Raw genomic sequence first — 22,387 nt, forward strand, 5'->3', positions numbered from 1 at the left:
CATCAGACACCTTTTGGCACTCTTCTTGAACTGGTTCATGCTATGACTGGCTTTGACATGTGCGGGCAGTCTGTTCCATTCCTTTATTGCTGTAGGTTCTCTACACATATGCTGCTATGTATGATAATTCTATGTAACTGTATTTGTGTATACCTGAATAAACTTACTTACTTACTTACTTACAATAAAAGGTGTTTGAAGCCTGGCCACTGACTGTGGGTACTACAAAGTTGTGTTCTCTCCCCCTAGTACTATGATTGCTTTGGTTCCCAGCCTTGACAAAATTGACAGCAAGATATTCTGGACACTGTTTGTGAGCAATTTTATAAACATGATTTAGCTTCAGTTGTTTTACTCTGTCTTCAACATTCAGCATATCCAACTGCTGTAATTCATCCTGGCCTACATGTTCTCTTGGTCCCAGCCCCAGGATGAATCTTACGATTTTGTTCTGGGTGATTTGCAGTCTATCTTTCAGTTTTTTTTGTCAAGGCAGAGTACCATGAAGAGCAAGCGTAATCCATATGGCACTGTATGGCCAAAGCTTCAGTCTCAGATAATTTACTACATTAAAAAACTGTGAAAGTTCCTTCCACCCGTGAAGAAAGGTTCCTTGATGCAGACGAGGGGGGGGGGCTCTTGATACGAGAAATGTCCTTAGCAAGTATGTTTATTCAGGTACACATAAATACGGTTACATAAGTTTTCATTTTTGCCTTCTTATTTCCCTCTGCGAATTTTGCGATCCCTACTGGTTTAGCGTTCACCCTTAAATATACTACTGGCTACTGCTAATAATAGTAATGCAAAAAGTTTCGGAATTATGCATGAAATCTAAATAGAAAAACTTGCCTAGCTAGTTACAAGTTTTTTTTTTTTTTGTGGGTGTATATATAATAACCTTAGACTTGCTGGGTAGGTTAAGAAGTGTTCGCCAGATGTGTTATCAGTTGAGATGTATGTATGTATGTAGCCAGCAAACACAATTGAGCGCTTACAATTAGATGAGCGGCATATAATACTGACATGTTGAAGAATAAGACGCTTGTGCAGTATATGGGTATCTTAATTTGAGAAACATTACGTCCACAGAGTGTACATGTATTTTGTTCTTCACAATCCAGCGTTTTTATACACCAGTGTTTCTGAGTGGTGTTCAGCCAGCAAACACGACGGGCGATGCAAGTCAATACGTTAAATACTTCAACTCATGCTGAATTTCATTTTCTGAATTAAAATGGAAATGAGTGTTGGTTTTCTAGGGAATTTTTAGTTTAAATTATCATTCATTGTCGCTGTATGGCTATATTCTCACTATAAGATGCAATAAAGCAAGGGCTATGTAAGATAAACTAATGCAATGATAAATTAGACTGATATGACAAGGACCACAATGGATTATTATTATATTTATGGGAAGCGCTAAATTCATAGGGTTCAGACAGTGCCGGGGAAAGGAAGCAGTCAGAAAAGGGGGGACAGGTCCAATTCCTTGGATCAAGAGTTTCCAATTGAAGGAAATTCCACTGGAAATAAGCCACATTCTTTGCTTTTATTGGGCTGTTTTAAGTTAAATATGCATAATGTTCTATAAACTTGTACCCATAACGACAAGTGTGCCCTCAAGATCATTGTAAATATGCTTGCATGACCTAAAAAAAATTGGCAGTAAGTGAAATGTAAGTTTAATTAGGTACATGTACACATTGGTACAATTATACAAATTTATGTGATTACAATTATTATACATATGATTACAATTATCATACATATGATTACAATTATCACACATATGTGTAAATTACCTAGGATAGCCTGAAAAAAAAGTCTTAAATAAACACCAGCATATTGCTTAACCAATACATAAAAGAACTTTGGACAATTTACTTAGACCAAACTCGTCTAAATAAAGTATCCAAAATGCTTTTTGTCCCAAGTAAACAAAATAACTTGCTTGGAGTATGGATTTTTTTGTGATGCAAAAAGTGCTTGCTAGAAGCGTTTGCCAGTGTTGGTTACCGTGGAGGAGGTTTAGTGAGGCTGAGGCAGGTGTTGTGTGTTTATATGCATCAGCTGACTCCTGCCAACATCTCCCAGGCTGCTGATTCCTTCATTTCCCGGAATCTTCTTTCATTCCTCACGCCAGCAAGAGGTAAATAGGGCATTCCTAGGTCATCGTGTGAATTAATACAGGACTCTTGCTTGTCTGATAGGCTCTTAAAATGTTGACCCGGCTTCTGGTTTTTTAATTATGTTTCAGGCGTTGGATGCTATTTTCCGTATACATTGCCATTATTTATTACAGCTTTTTTGTGTTAGATCTGCTGGCTGTATTTAAAATGTTGTATGTATTTGATATGAATACTAATTAAATATACGAATGAAAGTACTAGTGCTGAAAGAAAACGAGAAGCGGATATGAACTTGCCTTTTTTTTCTTAAATGAACTTTTTAGTTTTTTGTAGTTCTGATCTTGGAAGAGGCAAGTTTTTTTTTACAGGCGTTGTATAAAAAGTAGAAGCTTGTGGTTGGTATTGGCAGTGCCAGGCCAGCTGAATACTGTCACAGTATTTTGTGTAATTGACTCTTCAAGTGATATTTTGTAAGAAGAAACTATGATCAGAGGCCCTCATTTCTTCTCGTTTAGTGATTGTATTCGTTTTCCTAAGTAATAAACGGAATTAAACATGGTTGTTTCCTGTCAAGGTACCGCACTGAATTAATTTTAAGTCATAACCATTATTTTCATAGGATTTAGGTAAGCACTAGTTTGGCAGTAGGGTTGTAGATGAGTAGACAAACTCCCAGGTAGTGCCATTGAGGTGAGAACTGTAGGTGGCTTTAATTATAAGTTGAACATGTGGGATATGCTGGACCTGCCTAACAGAGGCCAATGGGACTATTGCAGTGTTCCTTCATTAATAAGCAGTTAAGTTTAGTTAGGTACAATTTTACACAATTCTGGATGATTATAATTATACTGTATTGCTTAGTAACATATTTATGTGTAAATTACCTAGGATAGCCCAAAAAGTTATTCTTACCTTATAGTACAAAAAAAATATTAGCTAACAATCAAAAGAAATGCCAGTCAAGGCTTCATTACATTAACTAACTGTGTATTTTATATATTTGCCTCAGGGCAGTGTATGTAAGGGAGTAAGTTTGTTTAGGCACAGATACACATGAGTACAATTATCATACATAGTGTAGACTAGCCAGGATAACCCAAAAAAGTCAGATAAAGTGACTTATTTCCATTGGGATCCTTGATGTTGATGGACATAAAGGATTCTTGATCTGAGGGACTGTACCTATTCTCTCTTTCCTTATATTGATGCTAATTGCTTTCTATTCTGCAGGCACTGCCTAAGCTCTTCTGATATATCACTTTCGTCTAAATATAATAATACTGTAATTACCAAGTATTCAAAACTGAGTATTTCATTAACACATTCTTCAGTGCTTACACTTTCAACTCTCATCTTCAGAAGTGTTACCTGTATTGCTATTAATATATTCTGTATAACTGCTTTTAGTTCCCTTGATTAGATAAGATTAACAACATGATTTCATAAGCAACTGATATTTCCAGTGTTAATCATGATGCAATTGTCTTTAGCTTAATGTGTTGGGTTCAGGAATTCTAAAGGACTATATAAATGTTACATAAATAAGGCATAGTCGGTTACTGCAAAATTGTTTGTAAACTCATCTGTGTAGCCTATTTGTTTCATTGCCTTTTAACATCATGTAGTTATGAGTTTATTTTAGGTAATACAATAATTATTCTAGTCTACTTCATTGTATATATCCTTTCTCATTAAACAGGTGATATTCTGATCAGTTGCTTTTGTGAGCCTGAGGGTAGATATGTGTATACTTCTTGTATATTCAATATTAGCTATAGATGTCCAGTATTGTAATTTATTTATACCAGTTCAGTAACATGAGAGCATATAAAATATATATCTTTGGTATCACATACTGTAAATATTGTTTAAAACATTTACTTTAAACTGCATAATATGAGATATTAAAATGAAATAAAATTTTATACCTCATCAGTTGATATTGTTACAGCTTACTCTATATTCTTTCCAGTATAGGTCATACCATTGAAGATAAAAAGCCCTTAGTGTATTAATATCCACCAAGCCATGCTTTTATCAACCCAGGAAGTAAACCCCCTAGAAGTCAGTTAATACCTGGATACATATTTATTGCTAAGTAAAAAGTTACTGTGGGTGTAAGGAGAATTGCCCATTTGCCTTGTCTTTCTCAAGGTTTGAACTTTAGATATTTTTGGCTGAGACAACTGCTATGACCACTGAGCTACAGGTACATGCAGTATACAGTACTGTATGTGGTGTAGAATTGCTGAAAATGTGAGACTGCAAAAAATATTAACCTACCATCGTGAAAATAAAAGATGAGTAAACCTGATTTATTTTGAGTGACCCTGCATACATCTTCCCTATGAAAATGTGTTCTCTTATCTTTTGTTTTCTCTATAGTAGTTCAGTATACTATACATAAATGCAAACTACTCCTATATTTGTTTCACTTGCATCTTAGTTATATTTTTATGTGTTGTAACTGTTGTATAAATATAAATATGTTTCTAGACAAAACTTTTAGTAATAATCATTTGAACTATTTTAGGAAGTGAGTATAAAACATGGCTATTCTCAGCAAGCTGTCAACCATATCTCAGTCTCGAGATGCAAGATTGTTTGGAGCCGCATCCACAGCAGCATTCCTGTACTGGATATATTGTGTGTCCAGAGAAGGTGGAAGAGCAAAGTTAGTAGCATTGCTTATTATGCTGTATTTACCTCAATTGAAATTTTTGTAGACATATATGTATGTACAGTACTCTTAAATTTTGTCTGTTTTGTTTATCATAGTACAGCAATTTATTTTTGTAGATTAGATCATTATTAACTCTATTTCATTATTATTTAGCAAATTTATGAATGCTCTGCAGTGGTAGATATTTTTTCACAGTATACATAAGATTTGTTGACTAAATTAAAAAAAATATTTTGTCACTTGATCCTTCCTCTACGAACTGTAATATGTACATAAATAGCCAATATTTCTTTGAACATCTTTCATGGCTGTTCGTAACTACTGGTATATAAAAATGTGATTTAGTATAGAGAATAAAGCTACAGAAAAACACACAAGAGCACACATACTGTATATATACTTTACAAAACAGTAGGAATCAAAGAGTGTTGTTTCTCTTAATCATGATCCATTCCTTGTTATGTGGATATGAAATAAAACGTGCTAAACATCTCAAGAAAAATTCAATTGATTTCTTATTTTTTCTTTCTGAACAAAGAAAACCACTGATTTTTCAGTTAGCTGGATTGCTTTAGCATTGATTTCCTCAGCTACTTTTATTCTTTTGTGCACTCATATTTCCCATTATATAAGGTCACCTATCATTCCATTTATACACCACTTAACTAACCCTTCAAATCCTATGTAGTGTACCTTGATGAGATAATCTGAAGGCCACATAACACCCACAATCTCTCTTATTAGCTCTTTGCTCTTTCACCTATCTCTGTTTACAAATAGGCATTGAAATTGCCCCTATTGGCCTGTCCTCACAGGCCTGGACCATGAGAAAAGATCTGTTTTTTGTCACCTTTTTTTCACCTTAGATTGCTGTAAAATTAGATACCATAATGTGAGTGTTGCGCATTTATGAGCAAATGATGCCATTTTTCTGTCTCGATCATTGCTGCCTGCCCAGGCCAAGTCATGGTATGCTGTATCTGTAAGTTATAACATATGAACCCCAAATTGCCCAGCAGCTGGAATAAGCCTTAGCTATTTCTCTGCCCCTCGTGACGTTCCTCTCATAAAAACTATTTTTCTTACTCTATCCTACCTTCTGTGCTTAACCCCCCAAAAGGTTTTTGTTATATAAAAGCTAGTAAGTAAGAGTTTTTAGTGCTCTCACATTAATTATTGTAATGTCTTTCAGAAAGCAAATAAAAGATGAAGTGAAATTTGTGGTCAACGAGTCTGGCAGTTCTGGTGATAAAAGACGAGTACATGTAAGTAGCAATAACTTACAGCATTTCTTAGAAAAAATTTCACCTGCCTCGGTGGGAGACGGCCGACTTGTTGAAAAAAAAAAAAAAAAACTTCTGCTTTCTTGTTCTGTCAGGTGATGGGGCTAGAAAACCTTCCTTATCAATTCTGAATGTGGTTATCATGTCTTCTTTTCATTTCCTATCAATTAATAATGGCATATATGTTGTTTTCAGGCTTTCTTCACTAATCATATTTTTTAGTTATGGGAGCAATTTTGTAGCTTGTCTTTAGACTTTTTTTTTTTTAATGTGACACCACACAGTATTTCAGTTTTGGTCTAACTTATGTAGCAAACTGCTTTTTTTTTTTTCTTAACACTTACCCTTCTGCATATCTGGAAGTGCTATTTTGTATGAAAGTTGGCCATTGTTATATAAAGGTTTCTATTTCTTTAATGCGATTTCTGGTAATTGTACAAAAAGTTAATTAAAGTAATATTTGCAGGTCAACAGAGAGTTTTTCAAATCTCTCAGGGGCATTTTGCGTATTTTAGTGCCTGGATTTTGGACTGCTGAATCAGGCTTTTTAATTCTTGTTGCTGCTACGCTTGTTGTTCGAAGCATGTGTGACATATGGATGATACATAATGGCACACTCATTGAGAGGTGGGTTCCTTGAAAAATTTTATTTTTAATTGTTGTTGACATCTTTGCTACTCTTCCTCAGGCTTTAAGAATATTTTTTTTTTTGTATAATATAATTGTGCAGTCTTTATTTTCAAAATATTTTACATCCATGATTAGGAGTATAAATAGTGTTCCTAATTTAATGAGTAAGCTATTTTAATAAACAGGAAACTTAATTTCTTCTCATTTGCTTTACAGTGCAATTATCTCAAAGGACTTGAACCACTTCCTCCGGCACCTAGTTGAGCTTGTTCTTGCTATGCCAGCTGTAAGTATAGAAGAATATTACATTCATATATTGTATCTTAAAATACAGTAAAAAAAATCACAAACTTTATTAAACTAAAATTATTAAAGAAATTTATGGAGTATAATTTGTTTTGATTAGGAAACACTTTATCTCAGATATAAATGTCTTTTATTAAGCCTGACATCAAGGTAGTTCTAATATTTTCTGAACATTTTGACCTATAAGATCATTCATTTCTCTTGTCTTTAAAAATGTATTGATGTAGGGCCTTAATTTATAACATTCATACAAAAAAAAAATAAGTTTCTACTTAGGTATTTGGAGCCTGGAACCTATTTTCTCACAGACATCCATCTATATTTTTTTTAAAAGAAATTTTGTATTATATTCCACTTATTTTGAACCCACACCTCTACCCAGCACCCTAGCATTCACTTCTTTTACAGCCCCATCTATAAATATATTATAGGGCATTACTGCACTGCAAAATATTTAAGTCATGTCCAAGCACCATTATAATGAACAGCATCATGTATTAATATGCATTTACCATGTATTTTGCAGATTTCACTCATAAATAATGTTCTGAAGTATGGTCTCTTTGAAATGAAACTGCGTTTCAGAACTAGACTGTCTAATCACCTGTATGATAGCTATCTGAAGTAAGTGCTAAGCTCTTCCCACATGTTATGCTTCTGAGATGTAGGCCTGCATTTTATTTATCTGAAACATTGTTTTTTGGTGGGGCGTGGATTTCTTTTCAGTTCGTTCTTTTCCTCAGCTTAAAATGAGTCGGACAAGAAGCTTCTCTTACCATAAGCAATTGTTTTTCAATTTATGTCACTGCATTTTCAAGTGTGATTTGTCATATCATTACTTTCTTTAATTTTCACTTTCATATAAAATTCTTCCATAATAGTCTGCATAATATTTTTATAAATTTTTCTTCTTTCTTACAATGCACGGGCTGTATCCCACCGAGGCAGGGTGACCCAAAATGAAAAGCAAAAGTCTCTCTTTAAATTTAGTAATGTATACAGGAGAAGGGGTTACTAGCCCTTTGCTCCCTGCATTTCAGTCGCCTCTTATGACACACATGGCTTACGGAGGAAGAATTCTGTTCCACTTCCCCATGGAGATAAGAGGAAATAAACAAGAACAAGAACTAGTAACAGAATAGAAGAAAACCCAGAGGGGTGTGTGTATATATATGTTTGTACATGCATGTGTAGTGTGACCTAAGTGTAAGTAGAGGTGGCAAGACATACCTGAAATCTTGCATGTTTATGAGACAGAAAAAAGATACCAGCAATCCTACCATCATGTGAAATAATCAGAGGAGGAAATTATTATTTTTTTTTTTCAACAAGTCGGCTGTCTCCCACAGAGACAGGGTGACCCAAAAAGAAAGAAATTCCCCAAAAAGAAAATACTTGCATCATCATTCAACACTTTCATCTCACTCACACGTGATCAGTGTCATTGCAGAGGTGCCCAGATACAACAGTTGAGAAGCATATATAAAGATATATAACATACCCCTCCAAACTGCCAATATAGTGCAAGCATTGTATGTACTTCCCATTTCTAGTACTCAAGTCCGGCTGTATGAAAATAACCAGTTTCCCTGAATCCCTTCACTAAATATTACCCTGCTCACACTCCAACAGACACATGCTTGATGGAAGTCCAAGCTCCTTGCCCACAAAACCTCCTTTACCCCCTCCCTCCCAACCTTTTCAAGGATGGCCCCTACCCTGCCTTCCTTCCCCTACAGATTTATATGCACTCCAAGTCATTCTACTTTGATCCATTCTCTCTAAATGACCAAACCACCTCAACAACCCCTCTTCAGCCCTCTGATTAATACTTTTAGTAATTCCACACCACCACCTAATTTCCACACTCCGAATTCTCTGCATAATATTTATACCACACGTTGCCCTTAGAGAGGACGTCTCCACTGTATCCAGCTGCCTCCTCGCTACAGCATTTGCAACCCAAGCTTCACACCCATATAACAGTGTTGGTATCACCATACCTTCGTACATTCCCTTCTTTGCCTCCATAGATAACGTTTTTTTGTCTCCACAGATACCTCAATGCACCACTCACCTTTTTTCCTATATCAATTCTGTGGTTAACCTCATCCTTCATAAAACCATCCGCTGACCAGTCAACTCCCAAATATCTGAAAACATTCACTTCTTCCATACTCCCTCTCTCCAATGTGATATCCAATTTTTCTTTATCTAAATCAAAAATGAAATATGAAAATGAAATATGTAAAGAAAATGGATTTTCCTCAATAGTGACGAAAGAATAATAATAGGAAAATATTATATTTCATATTTAAATGTCACAGCTTGAAGGACGGTGTTAAATGCCTGAGGTTTAATGGTAGTTTAAAGTGTAAACACAACATTGGGAAAATCAGAAAAAAACCAAGACGTTTTGTTTTACAGCGATGCAACCCCTTAAACAATGATGTAGAAGTAGAGAAAAAGTTGAACTGCCCTACATGAAATAGTCATCTTTTGATTCACAGTAATATGCCACCCAGTATTTCTTCTGTGCTGTGTCTTGGAATATTGGGATACTTGCAGGTATTTAATGGTTACTTTAACTTCAGCATATGTGCACTATTGCTGCTTGTCCTATGGCTAAACTGCATTAGTGTAAACGTCCTGTGGTTTGCTTGAGTAATTTTGTATTACAAGAACCAGAGTTAATTAAGGTTTTCCTCTGGCAAAATGGTGATAGTGTAAATGATGGTGAAAGTGTTTCTTTTTCAGGTCACCCTGCCTCGGTGAGAGACGACCAGCATGTAAAATAAAAAAATCCCACTGTTTCATGGTAGCTCATGTTTTGTTATCTGTCCTTAGAAATTTATTTTTTATTCTTTTACAGTGTATTTTTTTCCCTACAGGGGCTTCACATATTACAAAATGAATAACCTAGATAACAGAATCAGTAATGCAGATCAGCTATTGACGCAGGACGTTGAGAAGTTCTGTGACTCTGTAGTAGAACTCTATTCCAACATCAGCAAACCAATTCTTGATATTCTCATATATGTGCAGAAACTGACCCAGGCCATTGGTGGTCAGGTAAGTTGGAACACACACAGTGAATTGTTATACATTATACATATAATGAATTTAACCCTTTGACTGTTTCAGGCCCCTCTCTGAAACTGTCATTCTATGTCGCTCAATTTTTGAAAAAAAAAAAAATTATTTTTTCTTATGAAATGATAGAGAATCTTTTCCCGATGGTAATGACACCAAAAGTTCGAAATTTGGTCGAAAACTCGTGGAATTATGCTCCCGCGAAGTTAGCGGTCTCGGCGACATATGCGTATCGGCGATTTCGCCGACTTTGAGCCCTATTTTCAGCCAATTCCATTGTTCCAGTGGACCAAACTCATAGCTATTTCTTTAGAACTCCATTTTATCTATCAGCTGAGTACAAGAAACCTCCCATTTACTAATTTGGACTACCCAATATGGTGGTCAGAAATTGGCAATTTGGCCAATTTCACGCAAAATAAAAAAGATGCCAATTTCAAAATAGGGTCCAGAATAAACAAGGTAGACATTCGTGGCACTAAAATAACATATGCTCTGTTCATTAGTCACATCTCTAGGCCCCTCTTATATTATTATTGCTTTCTATTTTGATTTTTTATTCATGCAAAAAAATACAAAATTTACTGTTATGCAGACGACTGCATTATTGTAAAAATGGTATAAATAATATCAGTGCACTAGTGAAAGAATATTAGACTCCCCAGTTGACGTGTATTGGACGTGTGGTGTGATTTATTTACTCTTGAACATTGGTAAAAATCGAACATTTCCGCTACTTTGAGCTCAGTTTCAAGGTCGTTTTCATCGTAAAAGTAATGAAAATCATCTCTATTTATGTAATATGTTTTCCATTTTATCACCTAAGACCATGAAAACGCGAATACAACGATAAATACTATACGAAAATACACCTCAAAGTCAGCGTTTTATTCCAAAAAAACGATCAGAGTTTTTTTTTTCTCATTACGCAATGTGTGCTGCAGGATTTTTTTTATGTGGTGCACACTGACCACACAGACCCATTCTCTCACATGTGGGCCTACCAGCTTTCTCCCACTTGATTTGAAGCCGCTAGAATTATTGAGTATATATACGTCAGAAACATTGGCTCGTAAGACGTATTTATACGTCGAAAACAGTCAAAGGGTTAATAAGATTCCCTCTATATTGAAGTTTCTTTATACTGAAGATAACGTTTGCTTGTGTATATTTCATGTAGGTAATTATTTATAAAAACCCTACATTATATACTTAATTGTTGAATTATTTGCTTTTATATGCATGTAAATGAAAATGATACTGAAAGCTTGCTTAAAAAAAAGTGTGTATGAATGATTTGATTGGGAATTATTAAGTTAGGTTAGGCCACACTTTTTATTTCAGGTCACTTTTTATATTGTATCTTTATATATGCTTCTAAACTGTTGTATCTGGGCACCTCTGCAAAAACAGTGATTATGCATGAGTGAGGTGAAAGTGTTGAATGATGATGTAAGTATTTTCATTTTGTGAATTTTCGTTCTTTTTGGGTCACCCTGCCTAGGTGGGAGATGGCCGACTTGTTGAAAAAAAAATTTAGTAGTACAATATTTCATCATGTAATTTAAAGTTATAATGTATATACTGTTCTAAAAACGTAACTATATATAATTATATACATTGTGCCCTATAGTATGTATTGCTAATGCCTTGCACACTTTCTTAATTCATTACCAATATAGGCACCTGGTGTGATGATCATGTATCTCATTCTGTCTGGAAGTCTCCTCACTCGCTTGCGTCGTCCCATTAGCCGGCTAACAGTGACAGAGCAGCGACTTGAAGGAGAGTTTAGATTCGTCAATTCACGACTCATCACCAATTCCGAGGAAGTTGCATTTTACCAGGGAAACAAACGAGAAAAGAAGAATATTGATTCTTCATTCAACCGACTTGTAAGTTGCATATTATTTCCTGAGGGATATGTTGTGTATCTTTATATGTGTATGCTTCTAAACTGTTGTATTCTGAGCACCTCTGCAAAAACAGTGATAATGTGCGAGTGTGGTGAAAGTGTTGAATGTTCTTTTTGGGGATTTTCTTTCTTTTTTTTGGGGGGTCACCCTGCCTCGGTGGGAGACGGCCGACTTGTTGAAAAAAAAAAAAAAATCTTTGTGTTCACAATGTTGTTCTTTTAGTGTTCCCACAGTACCCCTACTTGGCATTCTTTTTCATATCTTTTGCTCCAGTATGTTATAGCAGTGTACAGATTTAGGACTAGGCCCTCAAGTACCTTCTACATACATATATTATCGTTGAAAGTGAACATAGAAAAGAGTAAGGTTATAAGGGTATCAAATGATTTAGATAAAGAAAAATTGGATATTAAATTGGGGAGGAGGAGTATGGAAGAAGTGAATGTTTTCAGATACTTGGGAGTTGGTGTGTCGGTGGATGGATTTATGAAGGATGAGGTTAATCATAGAATTGATGAGGGAAAAAAGGTGAGTGGTGCATTGAGGTATATGTGGAGACAAAAATGCTATCTATGGAGGCAAAGAAGGGAATGTATGAAAGTGTAGTAGTACCAACACTCTTATATGGGTGTGAAGCTTGGGTTGTGAATGCAGCAGCAAGGAGGTGGTTGGAGGCAGTGGAGATGTCCTGTCTAAGGGCAATGTGTGGTGTAAATATTATAATATTATGCAGAAAATTCAGTGTTGAAATTATTAGGAGGTGTGGAGTTAATAAAAGTACAGTGGACCCCCGGTTAACGATATTTTTTCACTCCAGAAGTATGTTCAGGTGCCAGTACTGACCGAATTTGTTCCCATAAGAAATATTGTGAAGTAGATTAGTCCATTTCAGACCCCCAAACATACACGTACAAACGCACTTACATAAATACACTTACATAATTGGTCGCATTCGGAGGTAATCGTTATGCGGGGGTCCACTGTATTAGTCAGAAGGCTGAAGAGGGGTTGTTGAGGTGGTTTGGTCATTTAGGGAGAATGGATCAAAGTAGAATGACATGGAAAGCGTATAAATCTGTAGGGAAAGGAAGGCGGGGTAGGGGTCGTCCTCGAAAAGGTTGGAAGGAAGGGGTAAGAGAGGTTTTGTGGGCGAGGGGCTTGGACTTTCAGCAGGCGTGCATGAGCGTGTTCGATAGGAGTGAATGGAGACGAATGGTATTTGGGACCTGGCGATCTGTTGGAGTGTGAGCAGGGTAATATTTAGTGAAGGGATTCAGGGAAACCGATTATTTTTATATAGCCGGACTTGAGTCCTGGAAATAGGAAGTACAATGCCTACACTCTAAAGGAGGGGTTCGGGATATTAGCGGTTTGGAGGGATATATTTTGTGTATCTTTATACGTATATGCTTCTAAACTGTTGTGTTCTGAGCACCTCTGCAAAAACAGTGATTATGTGTGAGTGAGGTGAAAGTGTTGAATGATGATGAAAGTATTTTCTTTTTGGGGATTTTCTTTCTTTTTGGGTCACCCTGCCTCAGTGGGAGACGGCCAACTTGTTAAAAAAAAAAAGTTTTCTTTTTTCACAATATGAAGCCAAAGTAGGCAAAAATAAAAATCTGTTGCATGAAATTGAATCTTGAATTCAGGAAAACATTATTTTAGTACGACATTATTGTAGCCAGCTACCCAAGTGGACATCATCACAATCTTAAAGTATTAAACTCCAAATGTTTTTAGTTCCTGTGCTAATGGTACCTAAAAATGCCCTCACAGACCTCATGGTGAATTTTAGAACATTTTTGAAGACCAATAGCAAAAAAAGCAGCACAACTAATTTTCTTAATTAAACCTTCATTAGAAAGAGCAGATTCTAAACTACAAGATATTTATTTTCTGGATAGGCATTTTGCCCTTGAAAGGAGAAAACCCCATGTGTAACATTATAATGAAAACCAGGCATTTTTCAGTTGTTGTTATAGAGCAACAACAGCTAGAACCTCATGTTTAGATGTCATACAATTCTTGGGGGCGATTTCAGAAATTATTATCTGAATTGATAGGGACTGATATTTATTTTGGAAATTAAGCTTTGTTATCCAAAAAATTGTCTTGACAACTGTGATGGGAGATTTTGACCTTGCTGATTTTCGACAAAACATTAATGTAACAGAAAATTTTGTGAAAGTTACTGATTTGGTTACTGTTTGATATGTGTATCCACAGGTGAATCACCTGCGTAGTTTCATCTTCTTCCGGTTCAACATGGGCTTTATAGACAACATCATTGCAAAGTGTGAGTAATTATGTGGCTCCTTGCCTTCGATCCTTCAAGGAAGGTGGGAAGTGCCTTGATGCTGGTGAAGGACTTCTGATTGGAATTGAAGCTACCTGCCCCTTCCTTGGATCAACCTTGACTACTACCTATTTCCCAAGTGTTGCATAATCCCAGTGGGTTTAGCACTTTCCCTTTTAATTTAATAGAAATAATCATTCTCTGACAAAAATTGATGGTAAATACAAAAAAATAGTGTGAAGTGAGAGGTTGTGTTAAAGACTTTTGAATAGATATTTTCTAGATAATTTGCTGCCTCAGAATGTTGATTGATTAATTTGTCATTTTTCTATGAATGACACCTAGGTAAAATGGTTGTCATTTACTAAAGTTTTAGGGTTGTCTCAACAAATATATTCCTTAGACAAAAAGAGATGAAATGGGAAAAGTAGAAGCTAATAGGAAGACTCTTTGCTACCTCTGTGGTAAAATAATTCTTCTATGAACAGCTAAAACCAACTAGTATGCTACATAAAACTACTATTTTCCAAGACATCTATTTGTTTCTTCAGTTTTGATCTTCAGATTTTGTATGCTCTACTGTAGCATTGTGTTATATTTCAGTATTTTTGTTTTGTAGAGCAAAGTGACTTCTCTTAATAATTCACTTACTGTATTTCTTTGTAGATCTCGCTACATGTGTTGGATTTACTGTGGTAGCTTACCCATATCTCACACCAACTAAATTGGCAAGTGGTGATTACAAAACTCGAATGCAGGTAAAGTATAATATCTTAATATATCAGTATGTAATATAGTTGCAGACAGGCAATCTTAACAATGCATGATAAGCCATGGAGGATGGAAATCTTCAGCTCAAGATCTTTCACATGTCTCCATGCATCATCAGAAGTTATGTAATGTTGCAACGATGCCAGCCACTGGCTGGTAACACCATGCTACCTTACTCAGAGGAAACTTTCCCTTGTTCCACCTCATGCTGCTCTTACAACATTGCATAGTTCCTGATGACATGTGGAGACATGTAAAAGATCTTGAGCTGTAGATTTCCATCTCCTATGGCTTGTCTTGCAATGTCGATATGTATGTATCTGAAAGGAACAGAGCTAAAGAAGTATTGGTAATATTAAAGGATCATCTGTGGAAAAAGAATTTAAGAATGTGATACTAGAGTGTGCAGTAGAAGTTTGTGGGTATAAGAGGGCACGTACAGGTAGCAAGTGGAATATTTGATGGATTGATGTAGCTAAGAGGGTGGAAAAAGAGAAAGAAAGCATATAAGAAGATTTCACAAGGTAGAAATGATATATGAAAATAGAGTATGTGGAGAGGAGCATTTAACCTTGTAAATAACAAAAAAAAGGCGCAATATTTGTTACTCTCATCACCTTGCTTTTGCATAGTTTGTTATAATTTCCTTTTACCCACCCTCCTATATTGATCCAGTAGCCTTTACAACTTCCCTTCAGAATCTCTCAAAAGACCTGTCGTCGGCAAAGAACAACTGTGACAACTCCAGCTTTGTACTAGATCCATTATGCCTCTCTTTAATCTTAAACCTCTCCCCAACACCCCAGCATTCACTTCTCATGCAACCTTATCTCAAAACAACCATGTTTACTAAACCCATCACTGTCAAGGCCTGCTTTTACTGGAGAATAATCACCCTCTATCACCCACTGTCAGCATGAATGTTCTTTACTGCTGTTATTAACCTACCATCTATTGCATACATTTGCAACATCTGAGAAATTGCTGCTCTGTCCAACCTATCATATGCCTTTTCTAAATATTTAAATACAACAAAAGAGTTCCTTACCTTTATTTGAGTTTTGTTCACCTATATGATTCGGTGTATTCACATGGTCTGCACATCCCCTTATCTTTCCTGAATCCTTGTTCCTCTATAATCCTACTGTCTTACCTCTCAGTAATAATTCTATCATACCCTTTACTTGATATACAGTACTCAGTAGGTTTAATCCCCAATAATTCTTTTACTCTCTTGTCCCATTTTTTCCTTATATAAAGGAGCTTTGCATGCTCTCTGCCAATCTATAGGTTCTTTCCTGTTTCCATACATCTTTTACTTAGAATTTAATTCAATTAGGACAAATATTTTCCACTTATACTAATTTTTCAACATTTTCTCTTGGTTTTTGGAAAGGCAAGAATCAGGTTAAGTTACTTGTAAGAGAGCAGTGGTCTCTATCAGAGTTACTTTTTTTAATATTTGTTATTTATATTTCAGGACTACTATACGAGTGGACGAATGCTTGTGAAATTGGCGGAGGCAATAGGGCGGTTAGTGCTAGCTGGCCGAGAAATGACGAGATTAGCTGGCTTTACAGCTCGTGTTCAAGAACTCTTGACTGTTCTTAAAGATTTAAATACTGGAACATATAAACGAACAATGTTGCAGAGCAAAGCCTCTAATGGTGAGTAATGGTTTAAAATGTCAAAATAAGGAACTGGAAGAATTATGAAATTGTGATTTGATTAAATTAGTCTTTTCTTTTTGATTTTCTCTCAGTGGAGGTGCCTTGATGACTGAGGCTCTTGGTAGCATAAAAGTGTTAAAAAAAAATCTTACAGAAATTGTCACAGTTTTAGCTTTGTCTACAAGTTAGATGAATAGTTTTTCTAAAAAAAAAAACTTGCAGAGTTAATAATAGTACTGTATATTGTTAGTATTCACTTTATTCAATTTCTCTAAGATGTTTGTTAGATTCATGCCTTTATAATATTTAAAAAATCACACAAATGTATACAGTATATATTTCTTCCAGGTATATTGGGTAGACCTCTTATTCCTGGCACGGGAAAAGTCATCACTGAAGATAATGTAATTCGCTTTGAAAATGTTCCACTGATAACTCCTAATGGAGATGTCTTGGTTAAGGAGCTAAATTTTGAGGTCAAATCTGGCATGAATGTCCTTGTCTGTGGCCCCAATGGTTGTGGCAAGTCTTCTCTCTTCAGGATTCTTGGAGAGGTGAGAACATCTTTTAATCTGGTAAAGATGAGAGTTAATTACACAATTGTGAATGACTTACAAAGTGTGCCATAGAAGAAATTTGAAGGTGAATGTAGAAAGTGATGGGTTTCAGAAAGCTTTAGAAATTTTTGTTATAATCCTTTCATTTTGCAACAGCAGAATGTGGTGATGGGATGACATAATGGAAATGGCACCTCAGTTCAGGTATTTTGATTAATACTTGGCACATTTGCCAAGTACAGGGAGGGAAAGGGTACAAGGAAATACAAAGGATAAAATTATTATATCCCTGGAAAGTTTTATGGAGGTTGAAAGGCCTGACTGAAAGTGATCAAATAATTCTAACATTTCCTTGTCCTTTGTTGCTCTATGGGAACAAGATTGATTCACACTGTTGGAATTAACCATTTCAGAAGTGAGCTGCATATGGCATTAACAGAAGAAATAACTAATGGGAAGTATATAGATGCAAGGTGGCAGAGAGAATCACTAATGTAAGATGCAGGATTATATTTATGATTTGGACTTTCATAGAGGGTGATTGATGGACAGCCTGTAGTGAAAATTTACAACTGTATATTACTGGTGATGGGCAAGCAACTTGAAAGGGTTCAAGGAGTGTGTACATATAAAGATCCCACGAGGGTGTCAGGGAACCTCTGGTAACTAGAAGGCATGTCTAGGTAAAACTTTCCATTTTTTGGAGGTTAACTTTAGGATGGAGATGTGGTAAATTGATTGTAACTGGGAGACTAATGCTGTTATGCATTTGCAGTTGTGGCCAGTGTTTGGAGGCTGTGTGACTAAACCTAGTGCTGGCAAGCTGTTTTACATTCCACAGCGACCCTATATGACTCTTGGAACACTCAGGGATCAGGTTAGTGCAGTTATGATATAAGCAGAAAAATATTAAAAGATATGGGTTAAATTGGTGAAACTGAAATGACACTTCTTGTCTATTTACACTGATTTTTGTTTACAAAACAATTATTTTTTTCAACAGATAACATACCCAGATTCATATTCTGATATGATAGGCCGTGGGTACACGGATAATGACTTGAGAGAGCTTCTTGGTCGTGTTCAGCTCTCACACATTCTGGATAGAGAGGGCGGATGGGATGCAATTGCCGATTGGATGGACGTCTTATCTGGAGGAGAAAAACAAAGGATTGCAGTGAGTTCATCAGTCATAACTAAGACAGGGAGGGAAGGAAGAGGATGTGCAAGGGAAAAAGAAAACGGTGGAATATCCACAAATAAATACGTATTAAGCTTTAATTTTTTTTATATCGGGAAATTTATCACCTGTTCGTGGTTGTAGGAGTCAGGGTATTATTCCTGGCCCTGTCTTTTAGCATGAAAATAATTTGGTTAAGACATAAGAATTAAGGTTTCATGATATTAGGTTCGCTAACACAAGTTCTTCTCAACCTGCGATGAGTTGAAGTTCCAATAAACCCATTGTAAGTTGAAAATTAAGTCAAATATGGGAAGTACAATGCCTCCACTCTAAAGGAGGGGTTTGGGTATTGGTAGTTTGGAGGGACTTCTAAACTTTCATATCTGAGCACCTCTGCAAAGACAGTGATTATGTATGAGTGAGGTGAAAGTATTGAATAGTGATGAAAGTATTTTTCTTTTTGGGTCACCCTGCCTCGGTGGGAGATGACCGAAGTCTTGGAAATTGTTGCTGATTAAGTAAATAAACAAATATTTACTGTAAATAAATGAATACAAGTTAAGGACTTGCCGCCTTCATGCTGGATAATTATCTCAAGTTCATCTCCAGAGTATAATTGCTTTTACACCATCATAAAGTTGAAATATACTACATCGAGGAGCACTTGTATAATGTGATTTTTTGTGCAATTGAAAAATTACATCCAAAATTGAATAGCATTAACTATTAAGGTCTTTCCATGTACCACTCAATTTTGGATGCACTTTTTTTTTTTTTAATACCTAGAGAAGGTTTTGGGGGCCAATGCCCCCACGGCCCGGTCTGAGACCAGGCCTCGTGGTGGGTTTGATCAACCAGGCTGTTGCTGCTGGCCGCACAATATTGGGCTATGTAGGAGGATCTTTATAAGGGAGTTACTGTACTGTACTTTGCACAATATTTGCACTTATTCATCAGCTGAGTAAAGGCAGTATTGTAATACACCTACCATCCGACTTTTGACCTGCTCGACATATGACCACTCGACTTACGACCGTGTTTTTTATGCCAAATTTCTGGGAAATAAACAACTGTTTTTGTTGTACAGTGTTTATCCTAAACCTTACAGTATAAAATACAGTACTAACAGCATAAAAAGTAAAGTAAAAAATGAAATACCAAAATACAACAACAAAATAGTCATTACAAAAATGTGATGTTGATATTCAGTAGTAAGGTTCGACTTACATCCATTTTGACTTACGACCGATTGGTCGGAACCAAGCTCGGTCGTAAGTCGGATGGTACCTGTATATTGATAATTACAGCATTGCAGTTTTGATATGATGTTGCTTTGCAGATGGCACGACTATTCTACCACAAGCCTCAGTTTGCCATCCTAGACGAATGCACCAGTGCAGTTAGTGTTGACGTTGAAGATGGCATGTACCAGTACTGTCGACAAGCTGGCATCTCTCTCTTCACGGTTTCGCATCGTAAGAGTCTGTGGAAACACCATGAGGTTTGTGTTAATTATTTTAATTGTATATCTTTAAAATATTAATCTTCCTTGAAGAAGTAGAATGTAGCAAACAAAATATTTGCAATAGGTGTCTAAAAATCTATAGATAATTACATTAAATGAGTGTATAACCTTCACTTTCAGTATTATCTTCACATGGATGGCAGAGGAGCATTCGAGTTCAAGCTCATCCAGCCCGACACACAAGAATTTGGTTCATAGAGAGAGTGCCTGTTGTAATCTTAATTTTTTAAGGTTGAAGCACAGTATTGGTAGCTGTATTTTCAGAAGAATGATGTTAGTCAGAATTTGTTTTTAGAAATTCAGGCCCAAGGAGATGTTTGCCAAAATAGTTATGATTATCATAAAGAAAGTGCTAAACAGACAAGGGTCATACAGCGCTGCAAATAATTATGATGATGATTGGTAAATTAAAGAAATTTTATTGGTATTAAATAAGATTTAATTCATATTAAAGCTTTGAAGGGAAAAAATTTTTAAGCATATTCACTTATTGTTTTAGTTTTAAAGTAAATTTTTTTTACTTGAATGATCACTTCTTCAGGTACAGTGCTTATACTTTTAATTCTCCTATTTCATAAAATATTTTGTTATTTTAACGCATCAGCCATTTCCAACCGAGGCAGGGTGACCCCAAAAAAAAAAAAAAAGAAGAAATACTTTCATTTACTCCATCATTGTTTTGCTAGAGGTGTGCCAACATTGCAGTATATCTCTACCCCTCCTTCAGAGCACAGGCACTGTATTTCCCACCTTGAGGACTCCTGTCCAGCTAACTGGTAGCCGGACTTGTCTTATTTAATGAGAATAGATAAAAAGAATTCTTAGCTATTTGTTGTTAAATCTGTGATAGTTACCTAATTCACCAGTTTAATTATAATTATAATGATGTCCGGTTTCCAGTAATGAGCCAACAGCCGTTCATATATCAGCATTACTTCATACTGTACATGCACAAGTTCAATGAAGGATGTAAATTATGAGTAGCATTACTAAGGTTCTACATAAATATCCACTATAAACATACTACATTATAGCACAAACTTTTTATTTTAATAGACAAAATTAGCTGCCATCTTTGCTAAATGTACATAGTTTTCTATACTAATAAAAACTAACCCACTGAATGTTGTTCCTTTCCTGTAGTTTAGTAAAATTCTCTTCAAATTTTAATCTACATTTTTATCTTCCATTTTAATGGCCCTGCAGTGAATTTACTGCAGATCCCTTTTACTATCAATCCCTCATTCACTTTCATTTCTTTTGCCAGTTTTCAGACATTAAATTCACAATTTTGAAGCATCACATCATTCCCTAACAAGTTGCATGCCCTGTTAGTTATTATGGGTATAAAATTTTACACATTCCACCTCTATATAGTTTTTGAAGAGTAAGTTCTCCTGCTCCTCAATTGAGGTGCCTTGTTGCCAGGGAGTTCTTGATCCAAGTGAATCAATCCTTCCCTTCCTTTGATTGAATCTGGTTGCCTCCCATTCCCCATGTGCTGTATGACCACTGAGTTTAGCATTTCCCCAATTAATATATTTTCCTATGGAATCTTATCAGATTTTTCTTTACTTGTCAACTCTGCACTGTATCTGAAGTTTTTCAGTGCATTATTATTATAATAATAAGTTAAGCACTAAACCTACAAGGGGTTTTTCAACGTAGATACTCATGAAGTATAATTATTTTCTTACGTTAAGGAAAAGCTTTTTGATAATTGCCGTTGGGCTATTTTAAATGTTTTTGTTTTACTGAAAGTGATAATTAATTTAGTAACATCTTAACAGACATGAAAGTAATATCAATTTGAGGCATACTGAAGTTGATTACTTTACCATGATAAAATATTAACCCTTTCGGGGTTTCGGCCGTACTAGTACGGCTTACACACCAGGGTTTTTGATGTACTAGTACGCCTAAATTCTAGCGCCCTCAACTCTAGTGAGAGAAAGCTGGTAGGCCTACATATGAAAGAATGGGTCTATGTGGTCAGTGTGCACAGTATAAAAAAAATCCTGCAGCACACAGTGCGTAATGAGAAAAAAAAAACTTTGACCGTGTTTTTGGATTAAAACAACGACTTTGCACTGTATTTTCGTATGGTATTTTTTGTTGTATTCTAGTTTTCCTGGTCTCATTCTATAGAATGAAAGACATATTACAGAAATTGAGATGATTTTGACTGATTTTACAATGAAAAGTACCTTGAAATTGAGCTCAAAGTAGCAGAAATGTTCGATTTTTACCAAAGTTCAAAAGTAAACAAATCATGCTAAGCGTCCAATACACGTCAACTGGTGAGTCTAATATTCTTTCACAAGTCCGCCGATATTATTTAT

At 35.7% G+C, this 22,387-nt stretch overlaps 1 protein-coding gene and 1 long non-coding RNA gene across 3 annotated transcripts in view; one reads left to right on the forward strand and one right to left on the reverse strand.

Moving 5' to 3' along the window:
• Positions 1-2,014: 2,014 nt before the first annotated feature.
• On the forward strand, positions 2,015-20,506 carry Abcd3 (ATP binding cassette subfamily D member Pmp70). The gene is made up of 16 exons (XM_053774775.2): positions 2,015-2,152; positions 4,666-4,806; positions 6,008-6,080; positions 6,565-6,725; positions 6,945-7,014; positions 7,561-7,658; positions 9,926-10,106; positions 11,810-12,022; positions 14,270-14,339; positions 15,006-15,097; positions 16,591-16,777; positions 17,129-17,334; positions 18,113-18,214; positions 18,341-18,514; positions 19,860-20,021; positions 20,166-20,506. The coding sequence occupies exons 2-16, from the start codon at positions 4,682-4,684 to the stop codon at positions 20,241-20,243; spliced, it is 1,992 nt and encodes a 663-aa protein (XP_053630750.1). The 5' UTR covers positions 2,015-2,152; positions 4,666-4,681; the 3' UTR covers positions 20,244-20,506.
• Positions 19,866-22,387, reverse strand: part of LOC128687359 (uncharacterized) — a 45,944-nt gene continuing 43,422 nt past the window's right edge. For both annotated transcript variants that reach the window (XR_011392956.1, XR_008406816.2), the window contains exon 3: positions 19,866-20,003. This is a non-coding gene — a long non-coding RNA (uncharacterized lncRNA). The remainder of the gene's footprint in view (positions 20,004-22,387) is intronic.

Source organism: Cherax quadricarinatus, chromosome 40, assembly GCF_038502225.1.
Source record: "Cherax quadricarinatus isolate ZL_2023a chromosome 40, ASM3850222v1, whole genome shotgun sequence".
In the NCBI taxonomy this organism is placed as follows: Eukaryota; Metazoa; Arthropoda; class Malacostraca; order Decapoda; family Parastacidae; genus Cherax; species Cherax quadricarinatus.